Source organism: Caretta caretta, chromosome 10, assembly GCF_965140235.1.
Source record: "Caretta caretta isolate rCarCar2 chromosome 10, rCarCar1.hap1, whole genome shotgun sequence".
NCBI classification, from domain to species: Eukaryota; Metazoa; Chordata; order Testudines; family Cheloniidae; genus Caretta; species Caretta caretta.
This window is the reverse complement of record NC_134215.1, coordinates 50,503,722-50,521,697: the sequence shown is the minus strand read 5'-3', so window position 1 is coordinate 50,521,697 and position 17,976 is coordinate 50,503,722. Positions and strand designations below refer to the sequence as shown.

Sequence of the window (17,976 nt, the reverse complement as noted above, 5' to 3'; positions counted from 1 at the left end):
CAGAATAACCCTGCCACTTAATTTCAGATGTACTCACTGTTGCAGCCATTGCTGCTGGTAGTCTCAACCAGGCTGGCACCACGCTCTGTGGAGCTGGCCCTTCGAGTGTTGGCCTTCCTGACCGTGAATAAGTGACCCAAAAAAAGAGGGATGGAGGAGAGATGAAGAAACACAGAATGAGAAAATATTGGTCAGAGAAGAGAGACTCAGTAAATGAATGATGCTTTCACTAACAATGTAATATTAGGACTTGGCAACTTCAAAACACTTGACAAACTTTAATATTCAGCCCCTTTGTGAGGTGGGGAGAAACGGAAGAAATTTGCTCAGAACCACACACCATGCCTGTAGCAACGCCAGGATTGGAACTCCAGTGTATGGGTCCCAGCTAATGTTGCTCTGGGCTGCCTCTAAGGCCTTTATTATGTAATTGGTCACTATAATACAATTTGAACTAATTAATCATTTAAATCTGCTAAAAGCCCATTCAAAATGCTGAAGAAAGGGATGCTTTCTACACAGCTGTTTTAAACATAGCTAACCTTCTTTTGAAGAGCTCAGTGGAGCTTGAAAGCTTGTCTCTTTCACCAATAGAAGTTGATCCAATAAAATACATTAGCTCACCATCTTGACTCTTTTTAAAAAACAAACAAACAAAAAAACCACTTTAGACATCTGTCTCGACAGAAGCTGTCAGTTTTGTTCCTTTGTGTCCAGTTTTTGTCCTGTGGTGACTTTAATTCTTCCACACAGTGTGTTGCCTTGATGGCTCTATTCCTAGACGGTGTGTTTTAGATGGATGGCTCCGATCTTGTTTGTTAATATACTCTTCTCACATAGGTAATTTAACCAGTCAACATGGGTTTATATTATGTCAGTGATTCACAGATCTATAACTATCCCTAGTGTTCCATTTGCCCCCTCTATGCTCTATTCTTCCCCTTTAAATTCTATTTTGGGAATTCAAGTCATAATGTCCTATAACTTAACACAATGAAAAAAAAACCTGTCTCAGGTGGGTTATAGACTAGATTCAAATCAGACACCTCTTTTACTCTCTTCTAGTATACCTTGTACAGTCTCCTCCTGGGGTTAGGAGTGCCAGGGGACTTCCACAGACATTTTGAATAGCTTGCAGTGAAATCTTCCTTTTGCTCTCTTAGTAACACCAAGCACTGTGAATACCTTCCTACTTTCCTCAGTGGTCTATCTTTATGCCATTTTTTTAGTTCCATTTAGATACCAACTGGAGTATGCCTAGATCTGCATAGGTGGTGAGGATTCTGGAATGTCCAAGGAACTCTCTCTTCTCCCACTCCCTTATGTGCTATACAGGAAGCTGGCACACTCAGTCCTTGCTCTTGCTCAGCAAACTGGTTAAGCTATCTGTACGGCCCCTTTGTGCTGCTCCACAGCAGGGGCCAGAAGCTGGCCATATAGCATTAATAATTGTTAAAACAGAAATTCATGTTCAGAGCTCCTCTACATAAAACCAGTTCTCTCAATTAAAGAAAAAACGGTTACTCACCTTTGTAACTGTTGTTCTTCGAGATGTGTTGCTCATGTCCATTCCAATTAGGTGTGTGCGTGCCATGTGCACGGCCGTCGGATAAAATTTACGACTCGGTGGGTCGGCTGTGGAGCCCCCTGGAGTGGTGCCTTCACGGCGCTTGATATATACCCCAGCCGACCCAGCGCCTCCTCAGTTCCTTCTTGCCGGCTACTCCGACATAGGGGAAGGGGGGCGGGTTTGGAATGGATATGAGCAACACGTCTCGAACAACAACAGTTACAAAGGTAAGTAACCGTTTTTTCTTTGAGTGCTTGCTCAGATCGATTCCAATTAGGTGACTCCCGAGCCTTACCTATGCGGTGGGGTCGGAGTGAAGCAACGTGGATTGTAGGACCGCTCTACCAAATGCCGCGTCGTCTCTGGTGTGCTGGACGATGGCATAGTGCGAAGCAAAAGTGTGTACTGAGGACCAAGTCACGGCTCTGCAGATCTCATGGATTGGCACCTGGGCCAGGAACGCCGCCGATGAAGCCTAGGCCCTTGTGGAGTAAGCAGTGAGGGGCAGGGTCAGTACACAGGCCAGATAATAGCAAGCGCGGATACAGGACGTGATCCATGAAGAGATCCTCTGAGACGAGACCAGGAGGCCTTTCATCTGGTCCGCCACTGCAATGAAGAGCTGGGTCATCTTTTTGAACGGTTTCGTACACTCAATGTAGAAGGCAAGGGCCTTACGGACATTGAGGGAGTGCAGCTGCTGTTCCTGGCGACTGGCATGCGGTTTTGGATAAAAAAACAGAAGAAAAATGTCTTGGCTGATTATGGAAGGCCAATATAACCTTGGGAAGAAAGGCCGGGTGAGGCCAAAGCTGAACCTTATCTTTATGGAAGATCATGTAAGTTGGTTCCAAGGTAAGGGCTCTCAGCTCAGAGACCCACCACGCTGACATGATAGCGACCAGGAAAGCTGTTTTCCAGGAGAGGTAAAGAAAGGGGCAGGTGGCTAGCGGCTCGAATGGGGGCCCCGTGAGTCTGGAGAGGACCAGGTTAAGGTCCCATGTGGGGATGGCTGTCTAACTTGTGGGTAGAGATGGTCCAGGCCCTTGAGGAACCTGTCAATCATGGGATTGGCGAAGACAGAGCGGCCATTCGCACCTGGATGAAGAGCCGAGATAGCTGCCAGGTGAACTCTGACAGAGGATGCTGCCAGGTCCTGCAGTATTAGGTCCACGAGATACTCCAAAATGAGAGGCACAGACACCTGGAGAGGGAGTGTGTTGTGCTGAGTGTACCAGCATGAAAACCGCTTCCACTTAGCCGTATATGTGGCCCTAATGGAGAGTTTCCTGCTGCCCATCGGTACTTACTGCCCAGATTCTGAACAGAGAAGTTCTGAAGGGTTCAGCCACGCAGCATCCATGCCGTGAGGTGGAGAGATCGTAGGTCGGGATGGCAGAAGTGACCGTGATCCTGAGTGATCAGGTCTGGAAGAAGAGGCAATGGGACTGGAGCGTCCAGAGGGAGTTCCAGGAGCGTGGTGTACCAGTGCTGCCTGGGCCACGCCGGAGCTACCGGAATCACTCATGTCCTGTCCCTGTGCACTTTGCACAAGACCCTGTGCACCAGGGGGAACGGGGGAAAGGCGTAAAATAGTTGACTCGTCCACGGGAGTAGGAAGGCATCTGTGAGAGAGCCCAGGGAGCGGCCTTGGACAGAGCAGAAAGCCAGACATTTCTGATTGCTGCGGGAGGCAAACAAGTCGACCTGGGGAAACCCCCACTTTCGGAAGATGGGGTGGATGACATCTGGTCGAGGGGACCACTCGTGTGAGCAGAAGGACCTGCTCAGGTGGTCTGCCATCGTGTTCTGGACCCCAGGTAGAAATGACGCCACCAGGTGAATGGAGAGGGCTATACAGAACTCCCACAGTCGAACGGCCTCCTGATGGGGGGGGGAACGGGCCCCCCCTTGTTTGTTGATGTAGAAGATGGCGGTGGTGGTGTCTGCAAGGACCGCCACACAACGACCCTGCAGCCGCTCCCGGAAGGCTTGACAGCAAGCCGCACTGCTATCAGCTCCCGGACGTTGATATAAAGGGAGAGTGTGGATGGGGGCCATAGGCCCTGTGTCTGAATGTCCCCTAAGTGGGCGCCCCATCCCAGGGCTGATGCATCCGTGATGAGGGACAAGGAGGGCTGCGGGCTGTGAAAAGGAACTCTTTTGCATACTGCCTAGGGATCTAGTCGCCAGCGGAGGGAGGCCAGGAGCCACTCTGGGACTGTGACCACCAAGTTCAGGCTGTCCCGACCTGGGCGATAGACTGATGCCAGCCGGGTGGAGTCGAAGTCTGGCATACCTGGTCATGTATATGCAGAAAGTCATGTAGCCAAGAAGACTCAAGCAGCTTCTTGCCAATGAGGTTGGGAAGCTCTGAAGGCTCCAGACAAGGGCCACAATAGACTGGAAACGAGCATCCAGCAGGATGGCTCGTGTCTGCATGGAGTCCAGAACCGCCCCAATGAATTCTATTCTCTGGGTCGGTTTTAGTGTCAGTTTTGCCATGTTGAGAAGAAGGCCTAACCGACGAAACATGTCCATGACCAAGCGGAGGTCAGACTGCACCAGTTCTCTGGTGTGCCCACAGATAAGCCAGTCGTTGAGGTAAAGGTATACCTGCACCTGCCCTCGACGAAGGAAGGCCGCCACAACTGCCATACATTTGGTGAATACTCAGGGGGTCATGGAAAGACTGAAGGGAAGGGCCGTGAACTGATAGTGTTTGCGGTTGACCACAAAGTGGAGGAAGCATCTGTGCGCTGGATGAATCGCTATGTGGAAATACGCGTCCTTCATGTCAAGGGTGGCATACCAATATCCAGGAAAGGTATAATGATGCCCAAGGAGACCATGCAGAACTTCAACTTTACCATGAACTTGTTGAGTCCGCACAGGTCCAGAATGGGCTGAAGCCTGCCCTTTGCCTTGGGGATTAAGAAATATTGGGAGTAAAACCCCCTGCCCCTTAGCTCCCTCAGGACCTCCTCGATTGTCCCCATTGTGAGGAGCATTTGAACCTCCTGAATAAGGAGTTGCTCATGAGAATGGTCCCTGAAGAGGGATGGGGGTGGGAGGGCAGGGAGGAAGAGAATTGGAGAGAGTATCTCACTTTCACCATGTGGAGGACCCAGCAGTCTGTGGTTATCAGAGACCAAGCACGGTGGAAATGGGATAAATGATTCAATAAAGGTGAGGTAGACTCCTGAACGAGGTCCGGTACGCCGGCCTTGGGCATCCCTTCAAAAGTCCTGTTTTGAGCCAGACAAAGGCTTGGTCGGGCCCTGGCCTTGTCCTGATGGGGGGGTTAGATGGCTTCCTCCTGCCATTATGTCCCCGCTGCCTATAGAAATCCTGCCTCGGCTGAGGAGGATACAGGCACTGTTGCGGCTCCTGAGACTTGAAGGATTTCCGCTGGGTAGCCCGTGTGTGCATGCTCAAGGACTTCATTATTGTCCTTGAGCCTTTAAGGCTTTGTAGCCTTGAATCTGTCTCTTCCGAAAACGGGCCCTCTCCATTAAAGGGAAGGTCCTGCCGTGTCTGCTGAAGTTCTGGTGGTAGGCTGGAGGCTTGTAGCCAGGAGATATGTCTTATCGCAATCCCTGAGCGGTGGAGTCTGCAGCATCCAGCGAGGCCTGCAGCGAGGTCTGTGCCTCTGTTTTTTCCCTCTTCTGCCAAAGCCCCAAACGCCTCTCTGGACTCAGGAGGTACTAGCTCCTTATATTTCAGCATGGAGTTCCAGGAGTTAAAATTGTAACGGCTCAGGAGCGCCTGCTGATTAGCGATCCTGAGCTCAAGTCCCCCCGAGGAATAAACTTTGCGCCCAAACAAATCAAGGCGCTTGGCGTCCTTCGATTTGTGTGCTGGGATTTGCTGGCCGTGCCGTTCTTTCTCGTTCACTGATGCCACCACAAGCGAGCAGGGCTGAGGGTGGGTGAACAGATAATACCTCTTTGAGGGGGCAAAGTATTTCTCTTCACTCCCTTAGCAGTCGGGGGGGGGATGGATGCAGGTGTCTGCCACATCATTCTGGTGGGGGTTTGGATGGTCCAAATAAGGGGTAGGGCCACCCTTGATGGAGCTTCTGCAGACAGAATATCAACCACTGGGTCCTCCACCTCCTCCGCCTGCAGGTTCATGTTCCGCGCCACCCTACACAGAAGGCTCTGGTGGACACAGAGGTCTATCAGAGGGGGACCCGAGATTGCAATGCCTGCCACCACCTTGTTGGGGGAGGAGGAGGAGGCCGCAGTGGGAAGAAGATCATCCAGGTCCTCTTGTGGGGCTGGGCCCGGGTGTCCTGTGCCAGTTATCTCAGGACCTGGACCAGGAACTGATGTTGGGGGAGGTCCTGAAGCGGGGAAGGGAGGTCCTAAAGCAGAGAGGGAAGGCGCCATGGTCTCCATGCATCCTAGGGCGGGCCGACTGGTGGTAGCCTCTGACATTCGTGGCTTGGATGGGGCTGATCGAGAAGCCCCAGACAGAGCACCCTGGGCCTGGTGGTACCCCCAGGGCGTCCAGAACAGCCATTGAGTGGGCCCTTGAACTGGACCCTGCTCCTGTGCTTGCCAATGCCCAGCCCCTGAGTCCAGGTGGCTGTGGTCCAAATGGCGGCATTCGGAGAAACGTGATCCTGAAGAACGAGAAGTGGAACGTGAGGGCTACAGTGGCGCTGAGCGGATCTGCGCCGGGTCACATCTACGAGGCGATGGGAATGGTGCTGTGACGCTGGGGAACGGTGCCGGGACCTGGATCTGGACCTGGGTCAATATGATGACTGGCAGCAAGAGCAGCGTCGGGTCCAGGATCTGCTCCTCAATGGCGATTGGCGGGCAGATCGGTGCCAGGACCGGTGCCAGGAGTCGGACCGGCGCCACAAGTATGATCGGCGCAGTGAAGAAGAGCAGCACCGGGAGTTGGAGCGCTATTGGGACTGCAAGTGGTGTCAGGAATGGTGCTGAGAACAGGATCAGTGCCGTGGCTTAACCGACAGTGCCAACGGGTGGCTTTAGGGACAGCTTGCCCCGGGACGGTGCCGCACATACAGGAACCAGTGCCTTGGCATGAGGCTGAGGGGATGCCGATGCCGTCATGGCAATAAGATCCCTTGTGGCAGCAAAAGGCATCCGGGGTGGACGGCAACTGGACCTCAACCATGCTGTGTGTCAGGGAGTCCAGAGGCACCGGACTCAACGGCTCTCCCCTCAGGGCCGGAGTCAGCGGTGCAGAAACCGTAGGCTGTGCCCCTAGACGCTCCCCTGTGGGACACGTCTCCACAGGTGGTTCCAGGGAGGCTGGTCTCTGAGGAGGCGGACCACCCTTTTCTGGCTTCTGGTGCTGCTTCTGGCCAGGAGAATGGGAGCAACACCGGGCCGATGAAGTTGGTTGTGGTGCTGGGGTGCATCGGTGCTGCGGGTCTCGTTCAGAGTCCAACCGCGGTGCAGCTCCTACCGCTGCCGCTGGGGCGCTGTGCACCAAGGCGCTCAGTGCCGGATCTTGGCGCACCACAGGAGGCTGAGGGCTAAGAGCTGCCTCCATGAGGAGCTGTTTTAAAGAGAAGTCCCACTCCTTCTTAGTCCAGGGATGAAACCCTTTACAGATCCTGCACTTGTCTGCTTGATGAGACTCTCCCAGACACTTCAGGCAAGAGTCATGGGGGTTGCCCGTTGGCATGGGCTTAGAGCGGGAACCGCAGGGCTTGAATCCCAGAACCTTGGGCATGAGCCCAAGAGAAAAATTGGGCAGGAGGGGAAAAAAAACCCAACCCCACTAATACTAACTATAACTATCAAGAACTATAACTATTAACTGTAAACTATTTACAATAAACTATGCTAGGGAGAGTGGAGAGCAGCGAAGCAGAACTCCCCAGTTCCAACGACCATCACGGGCGGTAAAAAGGAACTGAGGAGGCGCTGGGTCGGCTGGGGTATATATCAAGCACCATGAAGGCGCTACTCCAGAGGAGTCCACAGCCGACCCACCAGGTGTTGCTAGGGTCGAAATTCTCCGGCCGTGCAGACGGCACGCACGCACCTAATTGGAATCAATATGAGCAAGCACTCGAAGAATCCTTCAAATCCCCTTTTTCAATTCACAATGTAAATATTTAGGTGCTATTGCTAAAATATGGTTAATGTTGACACTATGCCACAGATACCAGCAATTCTGGAAGACAGTTTGGAATACCCTTCCTTGGTGAACTTTCAGTGTGGACATACTTGTACCACACTTTGGTAAAAGGGGCTCCCTCTTCTAAACAGGCAGAGTTAACATGTCTGTTTTGCTGTTCATGGAACAGTAGAAAATTTCTGAATAGAGTTCAATAAAACAGCAAAGAAAACTAAGTTGCTAAAACTCAAGTCATTTGTAGTACCTGCTACATGATGCAATATTTGTGGGTGTAGAGAGCAAGTTTCCCAGTAAATATACAAAATCATTTTACAAGACTTCATTCTATCTGAAGACATAAAACCACGATCTTGCTGATGTGACCATTAAAGGTCTGCTCTGAGCAGCATTGAACAACATGATGGTAAAAATAATCATGTTTCACAGAACCTCTGTCTACACTATTTCTCCACTATTACTAGCCATGATGGAGCTGCACCACTGGAAAATTTGGGGAAGGAAAAACCCAGTGTACACACAGCCCCAGAGTTTGTTCGATAGTGTAGCTTTCTTTACTTCATCAGGGGAGTCAGTTAGGATTTCCTGTCCTAAACTGTTGTGTAAAATGTTGCTCTGTTAAACAACTGCCACATTTCTCCCAGAGCTGGCTGCACTTTAGTAACCAGAGAAGTGATTTTTTTTACATATAGGAGCCAAGGAGGCTGTAGGAGTCAAGTCACTGTTTGAAAATCACATTGGATCTCTCTAAATGACAAAGGTAGGAGATTATCAGTTTCTGTTTACCCCCAATAGAGAAACTGTCTCCAAGGGGTATGTGATGGAGATGATGATCTGACACAGAATTACCATTCCTCAGGCCCCATCTTGATCCTACTGTAGTAAGTAGCAAAACTGTTAAGAACATCATCAGAAAAAGGGATGGGTCTTTTAGAAAGGCTTTAAAGCTTCACAAAGGCCCCAATCCTACACCTGTTAAAGTCCATGACACTCTTGCTGTTTACTTCGCCACAAGCAGGATGGGGCAGAAAGAGAAGAAAAAGCCTCTGTTAATGAAGTCCCACCTTCCTGTCCCATGGGAAGGGTCAGCCAGATCATGTCTGGGCCCTATGGACAATGGAAAATTCTAGCACTTTTACCCTGCACTGTACACAACCACTGTGTCTACCATGAGCTCTATCCCTTTAGTTCTATCCTGCTGTTCCCCACCACTGTCCAGTTCTTCATTTTCCTCTCTTCCCTTCCACAGTGTTTCCCATTTCACTCAGACCTTCCTTCATTTTCTCATGCACCCTCTCCATCCCTCTGTCCATTTCAAATGCTCCCTCTTTTATCACTAATTCTCTCCCATTTTCCCTCTTTGTGCAGGTTCTGCCTCCCAAAAGCATGTTGTGCTCATGAATCCCTGGGCATGATCAAATATAGTATAATACAGCTGTTTCAGATTGCTGGCAGGTTGGGAAGCAGCTCTGGCATAAGAAAAAACAAATCCTAGTGACCACTTTTACTGAAATTCTTTCAGAGCATAGCTGATAAAGATTTGATTATTCAGATACATATGAGATCGAGGATTACTCCCCTCTTCTCCCAGCTCTTTTTCCCACATAGTCCTCTTTTGTGAGCTACCTTCCCCATCAGCCACACCTGAGTTTTATAAATAAGGGGAACATTCTAGCGTTTCCACACATAACATACATAGCCCAGAAATCTGCCATAACAACACAGTCCAGGGTAAGGGGCAACAAGGTAAAGGAGATCTGGGTTCTGTTCCCAACTCTGCCACAGACTTGCTATGTGACTTAGGCAAGTTAACTACTGTGTCTCATTTTCCCTATATATAAATTAATATTACTTATACTTCCTAATCTCAGGGAGGTAGTATGAGTCTAAATTAATTAACATTTATGACTTGCTAAGATCCTATGGTGCTAGAGCCATAAAAATTCTTATAAATAAATACAACAGAGCAATCCACTTTGTTTTGCGGAGTTTCAAATCTAGACCAAACATAATGCCTAGATTAGACAGGTGAAAAAGTAGGAATTTTATAACACTCAATTTTTCTTACATTTTTCAACCCAATACACTGTCTAAGAGGACAAGTCAAGAATGACATGAACTCACAGGCTGGCCCACCATAAATCCTACACTTAAGCCCCAAAAGATTCAGTGATAGCTGGGTGGCCTGATTTATAGGTAACAATGTATTTTAAACAAGCATAACACCATGTACTAGAGATTATTGATCCTTGTTTATAACTCTGAAGAAATGAGAATGGACTGAAGCATCCACCTTGAAAAACCTCTGATCTGCTGATCACCTCAATCAAGAGCTAAAGATTTTCATCTGGGAAACTTTGTCTACGTATAGAGCCTTAGGATATGTCTACAGCGCTGCTCAGACAGCACTGAGGGAAACCGCTGTTGTGTGTTCACACTGTCAGCTGCCTGCGCAATAGCGTGTTTACACTTGCAGCGGTATTCGGAGCAGTGCACTCTGTGCAGCTATCCCATAAAGCATCTCTTCCGCTTCTGCTGCTAAGAGTTGCAGGAAGGCGGAGGGGATCCTGGGTCCTGTCCCAATGCCCCATGATGCACTGTTTCGAATCCCAGCAGTCCCATGCTTCCGTCCACATTTGGCACCATCAGGTGTTTGTGTACTGTACACACTGCCTCTTCCGTCTGCAGGAATGGATCCTGAACTGTTGACCAGTATACTGCTCGCTCTGACTAACACATCACAAGTGGCAGTGGAGTTATTTGTTAAACTACAAAGGCAAGAGGAGTGTGACATTGATCTCACCACACAGAGTAGCTACAACACAAGATTGGTGTGGCATTCACGGAGGTGCTGACCACAGTGGACCACTGCTTTTGGGCTCGGGAAACAAGCACTGAGTGGTGGGATCACATCGTCTTGCATGTCTGGGATGATGAGCAGTGACTGCAGAACTTTCGGATTAGGCAAGCCACATTCATGAGACTGTGTGATGAGTTTGCCCCAGCCCTGCGGCACAAGGACACAAGAAAGAGAACTGCCCTGCCATTGGAGAAGCGTGTGGTGATTGCACTGTGGAAGCTGGCTACTCCAGAGTGCTACTGATTGGTCGCTAACCAGTTCATAATGGAAAAGTTGACCGTTGGACTTGTGTTGACAGACATGTGCAGGGCCATTAATCACATCCTGCTCTGAAACACTGACTCTGGGCAATGTGCGTGACATTGTGGATGGCTTTGCACAAATGGGCTTCCCTAACTGCGGAGGGGCGATTAGATGGCATGCATATTCCAATTCTGGCACCAGACTACCTCGCCAGTGAGTACATTAATCGGAAGGGGTATTTCTCAATGTTCTCCAGGCACTTGTGGATCACAGTGTGCGTTTCACAGACATTAACGCAGGCTGGTCTGGAAAGGTGCATGACACACGCATCTTTCGGAACATTGGCCTGTTCAGGAAGCTGCAAACACAGACTTTCTTCCCAGACCAGAAGATCACCTTAGGGGAAGTCGAAATGCCCACTGTGATCCTGGGAGACCCGCCTAGCCCTTAACGCCGTGGCTTACGAAGCCATACATGGGGCACCTTGACAGCAGCAAGGAGCGGTTCAACAACAGGCTGAGCAAGTGCAGATAATGTTGAGTGTGCTTTTGGCCATTTAAAGGCCTGCTGGCACTGCCTAAATGGGAAACTGGACCTGGCCGATGACAATATTCCTATGCTTATAGCCACATGCTGTATGCTCCATATTTGTGAAGGGAAGGGTGAAAGCTTCACTCAGGGCTGGACTGCTGAGGCCTTAACACCTGGAGGCTGAATTTGAACAGCCAGAGACCAGGGCTATTAGAGGGGTGCAGCATGGGGCCATAAGGATCAGGGATGCCTTGAGGCAGCAATCTGAAGCTGAAAGCCATTCGTATTTGTTGCTATGCTCAGGAGTGCAGTGCTTGTAATGTTAGGAGGGGATTGTGATTGCAGATGATGCAATATGAAGGTTTAAGATAACTGTCTGTTGGTTTGCAGGGCTCTGTTTGCTTTCACACCAACACAATTATTTTATTAAAAAACAACAACCGGAGGAGAGAGACAAACAGAAAAACACATCAGCACTGAGGGAGATGGGGGAAGGGAAGTTCCCAGGAGGAGGTGGGGTCCCAGGATGGTTAAAGATTTATGTCCAGGGATCATATCCAGCCTTCTCCTTTGGAGTACAGTGCAGTGCAGCGCAGCGGGTACTGTACTTCAGCAGGGCTAAACTGCAGAGGGACTGGTGTTGAGTGTAGTGGGTACTGGGAGTCCGTAGTGCTGGAGTGTGACGGGAGAGGAGTGGAATGCAGTGGGTACAGACTGGAGCCAGGAGGTTGATAAGAGTGTGTTGGAGGTGTCTGGGGGCGCATGGGAAAGTTTTGCGACAGCAGCTGCCGGGGAGGGCGGGTGGGGAACTGCTTGGTGTGCAATACTAGCATCGCCTGGAGCATGTCCGCTTGGTGGTCCATAACGTTTAAGAGCCGCTCTGTGGCTTCATTCTGGCACACTACATTCTCCTTTTGGTCCCTCTTCTCGCGGTCCCGCCACTCCTTCGAATCCTGTTTTTTGGCCGCAGAATGCATCATAATGTCACATAGAAAATCCTCCTTAGTTCTTCGTGGCTGCTTTCTAATTCTGTGCAGCTATTCAGTTGCCAATAACAAAGAGGGAGGCTGGGCTCCCAAGGTCATCTCTGTGGAATATAAATGCAACATTTTACAGAAGCAGTATTGTTTGCAACACACAACACTAATTCAGTGATTTAAAACACAGCTGTCACTAACTGGCTGACCCCAGGCAAGCACACATGAGCCACAAGACCTGCAAAATGGTGAGTAGCTACAGGAGCAGGGTAAATCAGTGTTCCCAGGCACATGGCTCTTGGGGAGAGTCAGCACTGTAGTGGGGGTCTGATACTCATTTTCCCCACATTATCCACAGGCTGTGTTCATTATGGAAGATATCTTGCTGCCGAGGGGGAGCAGGGACTCAAGGGAGGGTCTTCAAGACTCTGTCTTCCGCCCTGGCCCTTATGCGGCTCGTCCGTGTGCAGCAATGGTTCCCCTCCAGTGACAGCAGAGTGGCGTGGAAAAGTTACCATTAATGGGGCAAGAAACAAAGCAGCTCTGCCAAAGAACCTGCGGCAGTGGATTGCCCAGTATCTACATGAGGGTTTCCTGGAGAAATCTGAGGGAAATTCCCGTGAAGTGAGAGAGTCAATCAACAGCCTGTTTCGCTGCTCAGACGAGGCATGTGGTGGTACACGCATCATACAGACACAAGCCTGCTTTCTGCAACCCTCCTGTCTCCAAGAACTCTCTTCAGTGATTCCCAAAATCAAATTCACTTACCAGGGGCCTCCTCTCCTGTTTGCGCTTCACCAAGCTCCGACAGCTGTGACTGACTGGCTAGCCTCTGGGGTAAAAAAGAGCTCCTGGCTGCATGCATCTCTGACCTCAGAGTCGTCCTCTGCCTCTGGGTCCCCCTCCCCATCCTCGTCCAAGATTTCCTCCTCCTGGCTCAGTCCACTCTCGGCTGGCATGTGAGCCACCAAAGTATCCATAGTGGCCTTCGTGGTGGAAGTGAGGTCACCACTGAGTATCGCGTCCAGCTCTTTGTAGAACTGGCAGCTCATGGGCACAGCACTGGAGCGGTGGTTTGCCTCCCACGCCTTGTGGTAGGTGTTCCACAGCTCCTTCGCTTTGATCCTGCACTGCAGTGTGTTCCAGTCATGGCCCCTTTATGTCATGCATTGTGAAATCTGTCCTTAGGTATCATAATTCCTATGGCTGGAGCGTAGCTGGGACTGGACAGCCTCTTCTCCCCAAATGTCGATGAGGTCCAACAGCTCAGCGTTGCTCCAAGTGGGGGATCGCCTGGTGCTTGGAGCACTTCCACCTGGAAGGATGTGCTGAGACACTGCACATGTCACCGAGCAAACAGGACTTTCAAAATTCCAAAGGAATATATGGGGTGGGGATGACGGTTGCTCACGTGAAGGCAGGGCAGTAGAGTTCAAACCGATGACCAGAGAGGCAAGAACAGGCATTGTGGGACACCTCCTGGAGGCCAATTGCAGTGCTGTAATCAACCAGGGTGTCTACAACAGCAATGTGGTGCTGTAGCCCCAGTACAGAAAGCTGCATGCCTCTCATCGGGGTGGTTTCTGTGCACTAAGTGGCTTGGCAATGTATACACCTTGGGAGTTAGAATGCAGAAAGCTGCTTTACAGCGCAGAAACTTGCCAGTGTAGACAAGGCCTTAGGCAGTAGTAAAGCAATACCATATTAGGCTTCTCTGGAATGATGAAGACTACAAGGCTAATATTCCCTTTATACAGCAAGTGAAGTTCCTTTCTTTATGACAAGAGAAATCAGTCCCTTGTTTTTTGAGATCTCCCACAGTAGTCTGTGTTATATTCTGGATACAAGATCCAATATGGGAAGACTGAGTTGCTGCCCTTTTGTTATTTCCATAGGGAGGAATTAATCCTGAACATCCCCTGCGCAAAGCCTGAGTCAATGGACATGGAGTTTAGGATCACCCTGCAAACCAATGATCAGGGAAGCTGCATGCATTCTGTGTGGATGTTATTCTAGTACCTGAATTAGAATAGTGGTAGTGTTCCCTTGCACAGGGATCTTTAGCCATTAAACTGTGGACTCAGGGGTCAATGCCTGCACCCCTTCCCCAGCTCTACTGCATGCATGAGGAGAGGAGTCCCTATGCTTGATCACTCCTGTGCTATGTATCCTGTGTATGTTAAAACCTCTGCAGTTCTGTTGTATTGGGGTCACTTTTCAGCTCCTCTACCCAAAAGAAAATCTCACCTCTAAAGAACTGCAAGACTGCTGGCATGTATTTTAAAAGGCTAGTAAAGGCCTTGTTTTATTATTATTTCGGTGAATTCACAGCAATTCTAGAAGTGAATACTCTTGCCACTAGCTCCTCTGGAGCTTAATGAAATGGAGAGGGTTTCCTGTCTCAATGATAGGGAGGACTGATTTAATCAAAATGGTGAATGCAACAGTTTTGATATCCTTTACAACTGTCTCTTGATTATCGAGAGTATTTCTATAAAATAATTTTGCTTCTTCTAATTGTATTTGGTTAAGGGGAAAAATGAGCATTCAGCAAGTTTCCATTACATCAGCTGATGAAACAAGTCTAGTTGTGAAAAGGGACTTTCAGAGGAGCAACTGAGTCTGCTCCATAGAGGGCCCAACATGGATTTGGAGGGATAAAGAAATGAGAAGTGCAGGAGGCCTAGTCAGTCACAGCCAAGGGAAGGCTACAAGTGAGCGATGTGTGAGAGCTTTTGGAGCAAAGACCGCTCGTGGAGTTAGGCCACAAGTTAGTGGTCACTAATAATAAAAGTGAACTAGACTGTATTTCAGGGATTAAAATGCTGGCTGGTAAAGGTGGAAATATGTGCAGATAGTTTTATGACAGGGTATGAGCTGGAAAAGTACTGTTGATCTACTTCCTTGCTGTTAAAATGTGACTACTGATTGGGCTGACGTATATACATCTGAGTTAAGTCAGGGCACTAATATTAGCCCTGAGCTAACTATAGTCTCCAGATACTCAGGAGAATAAGCATAAGTAAAAACAGGATACCTGGGATGTCTAGAAAACCAAGTATATGTGAATAATGCAGATAGTGAATCGTTCATTTGTGTAAAAAAGTTTCCTGTGTTATGCTGGAACAAGAACCTGATTTGTTATCTTAATCTCCAGTATAACTCCTAACGCTTTTTTTTTAAAAAAAAACAAAAAAACACACAACTGTAAATGTTACAGGAACATTTTTTGACAGATGAAGTACCAGTGTTTTAAGGTGGCCGACAAATGTATTTTAAAGTAATAACTGTGAGATTACTGTTAGTGCTGACTTGTAAAAACATCTACAATCTTGTCTATGCTAGACAGGGGTTGCTGGTATTGCTTGCTATATAGGCAAACCATCCTAACGGAGATGCAGTTTATATCAGAAAAAGGGTTCTCTTGCTTATGTCAGTTCCCTGAATTAAATAACGTCTTTTCTGGTTTAATTGTGTCTACACCAGGGCTCTTTCTGGCATAGCTATGTCAGCTAGGGAGGTGATTCTTTTCAACCCATGTTCTTAACTGACATAAGTATGCTGGCAAAACTTAATTATAGTCCAGACCTAAGGTAACAGTAGCTGTAAGCCGCTGGCATTTTTGGCATTTTTTTAGTAACTTAAATAACAAACAAACTTGAACCTGAGCTTGCTCCTGAACGTGGCTGTTTCTAAGGTTGTCCTCTTCAGATTCCTCTGTACCTGTGCCTTTAGTGCTCCTGGGCTGGAGCTAACCCTCTTAGTGTGGCTACCAAATTGACTCAGTAGAATAGCTCAGCTCTCCCCATTCCCAGCACAGCCATACAGAGAGAATCAGAAATTGTCCCTGTATGTGGTAATTCTATAGTACATCTTATTTTTACAGTTGAAGGGTAAAATTCTCAAAAGTGCCTAAGTTGTCTTTCAATGGGACAGCGTATCCTATATAATGAGATGCTTTTGAAAATTTTAGCCAGTGTTCTGATTTCTGAGCACTGCAGCTGACTGGCTTCTACCTCTACTTTTTTGAAAACTGGCAATGTAAAGTGAGTTATACCTTAATGTGTTATACTCTCTGATTCTGGATATGCTTTTAGTTGTTATAGGAAACTGTGGGTCACAACGAGCTTTTGTAAAGTAACTACAGCTGACAAAACTGAAAAAGGCATTCCAGAGAACTACAAATTAGAAAATAAAATATTAAGAGCAAAAGGGTCGATTAATTTTGCTGAATAATCATGCGTATCTAATGTATAATTCATTACATAATTTTAAATTCAAATAATTAGTATATGATTACCTGAAAATAAATTTCTACTTGATTGACTAGCTTCAGTACTCTGAAGCACTTTTACCTGCAAAGGAAGTAGAATGCTCCAATTACAAGAATTCCTAGAACAACAACTGAAGTCAAGAAAGCTGCAAACAGTTCACTTTTAATTTGGGTCTTGAGACTAGGTAGCAAAACTTCTTCACAACGGGCTCCTGTATAGTTCTCAATACACCTGTGAAACCAAGTTTTATATAAATTAGATTTTTTGGCAGGAGGGGGATCATTTTCTGACACAGTACAATTAATTTATATTCATTTCTATAGTGCATATTCATATAAATCCCATTTATAGAATGATGGAAATTTCTGACATAATCCCCTTTGATTTTTGTAACATCACTGGAATGGGATAAAGAAGCATCATTCTCCCCTAAAGTACACTTAAATTATCTCTTTACTATATATGCATTGTGAATCCAGTAGCTACATTATACTCTCCTGCAGACAAACCTGTGGAAGGGGCAGTTTACTTGGAAAAAAACAGTAAGTTGCAGTTCAGTTCCCAGCACATCATCTTAGTGGAGGGCATTAAGTTTTCCCTGCCACATAGGGAGAGGAGAGTGTGGCCTTCCAAATGTACAGAAATAAAATCAGTGGAGAGGAATCATGCTGCCTGTGCCTCTCTCCCTGTACCTTTTGTAGATTTACCTTTTTCTCTCCGTCCAAGAGCTGCTACTGTTATGACCGATCGAGGAAATGCGCATTCATTGCGACATGGGACGTGAAAAACACTTGACAAATTGCAATGATAGTTACATTTGTAGTACATACAGTGAAATAACAGGCATACCAAAACACATTATATGTTTTTAAAAAGCAGTTGCGCTCACAGAGGCACCTAGTTAAAAGGCTTAACTGCTACTGCTACCTTGTGTCAGGCTGGTCAAAACCTTTTCCAAAACTAAGGAGAAGTAACTTCTTTGGCGATCACTGTAGCTTCTGACACAATGTAACAAAATTCCTGCTGTTTAAGTGTATATTAGTGTCAGAAATCAGTGCCTGTACCAGATCTAGTCTAGAAGCAGGGCCTTCAGCAGAGCCAGGCTCTGGCAACCTAACAGTCTGGTATGTAGTAGGCTGCTTGATTGACTGAAAGAGTCTTCAGACATGCAACAGCTCCAGTTCAGTGGCTGATCAAAGCATTTGCCCACAGCTGCTCTCGCCTTGCCTCACTCCAAGGTCACCCGGTCCTGTCTCTCTGTTCCAATTCCTGACTGTCGCTGACCTTTGGCTTGGTGCCTGGCCTCAGACTCCAGCTCTGATGCTTGGCTCAGTTTCCTTGCTGTTGATTCCTGCTCTAACCACTGGGCATGACCACCCCATGTCCTGGTCACCA

General features: G+C 47.9%; 2 protein-coding genes across 7 annotated transcripts in view; one reads left to right on the top strand and one right to left on the bottom strand.

The window, feature by feature from the left end:
• The window catches only part of TMEM266 (transmembrane protein 266), a 193,240-nt gene that overhangs the window by 7,844 nt on the left and 167,420 nt on the right, over positions 1-17,976 (top strand). The gene's annotated exons all lie outside the window — the stretch shown is intronic.
• The window catches only part of NRG4 (neuregulin 4), a 65,315-nt gene that overhangs the window by 4,243 nt on the left and 43,096 nt on the right, over positions 1-17,976 (bottom strand). Inside the window, exons 6-7 of one of the 4 annotated variants that reach the window (XM_048867907.2) lie at positions 16,663-16,812; positions 38-117 (exon numbers count right to left, since the gene is read on the bottom strand). In XM_048867907.2, the coding sequence (XP_048723864.1) occupies positions 38-117; positions 16,663-16,812 (230 nt within the window). Of the gene's footprint in view, positions 1-37; positions 537-11,752; positions 12,418-16,662; positions 16,813-17,976 lie in introns of those variants that run through there. The other 3 variants (XM_048867908.2, XM_048867909.2, XM_075132985.1) reach the window with 3 other exon arrangements.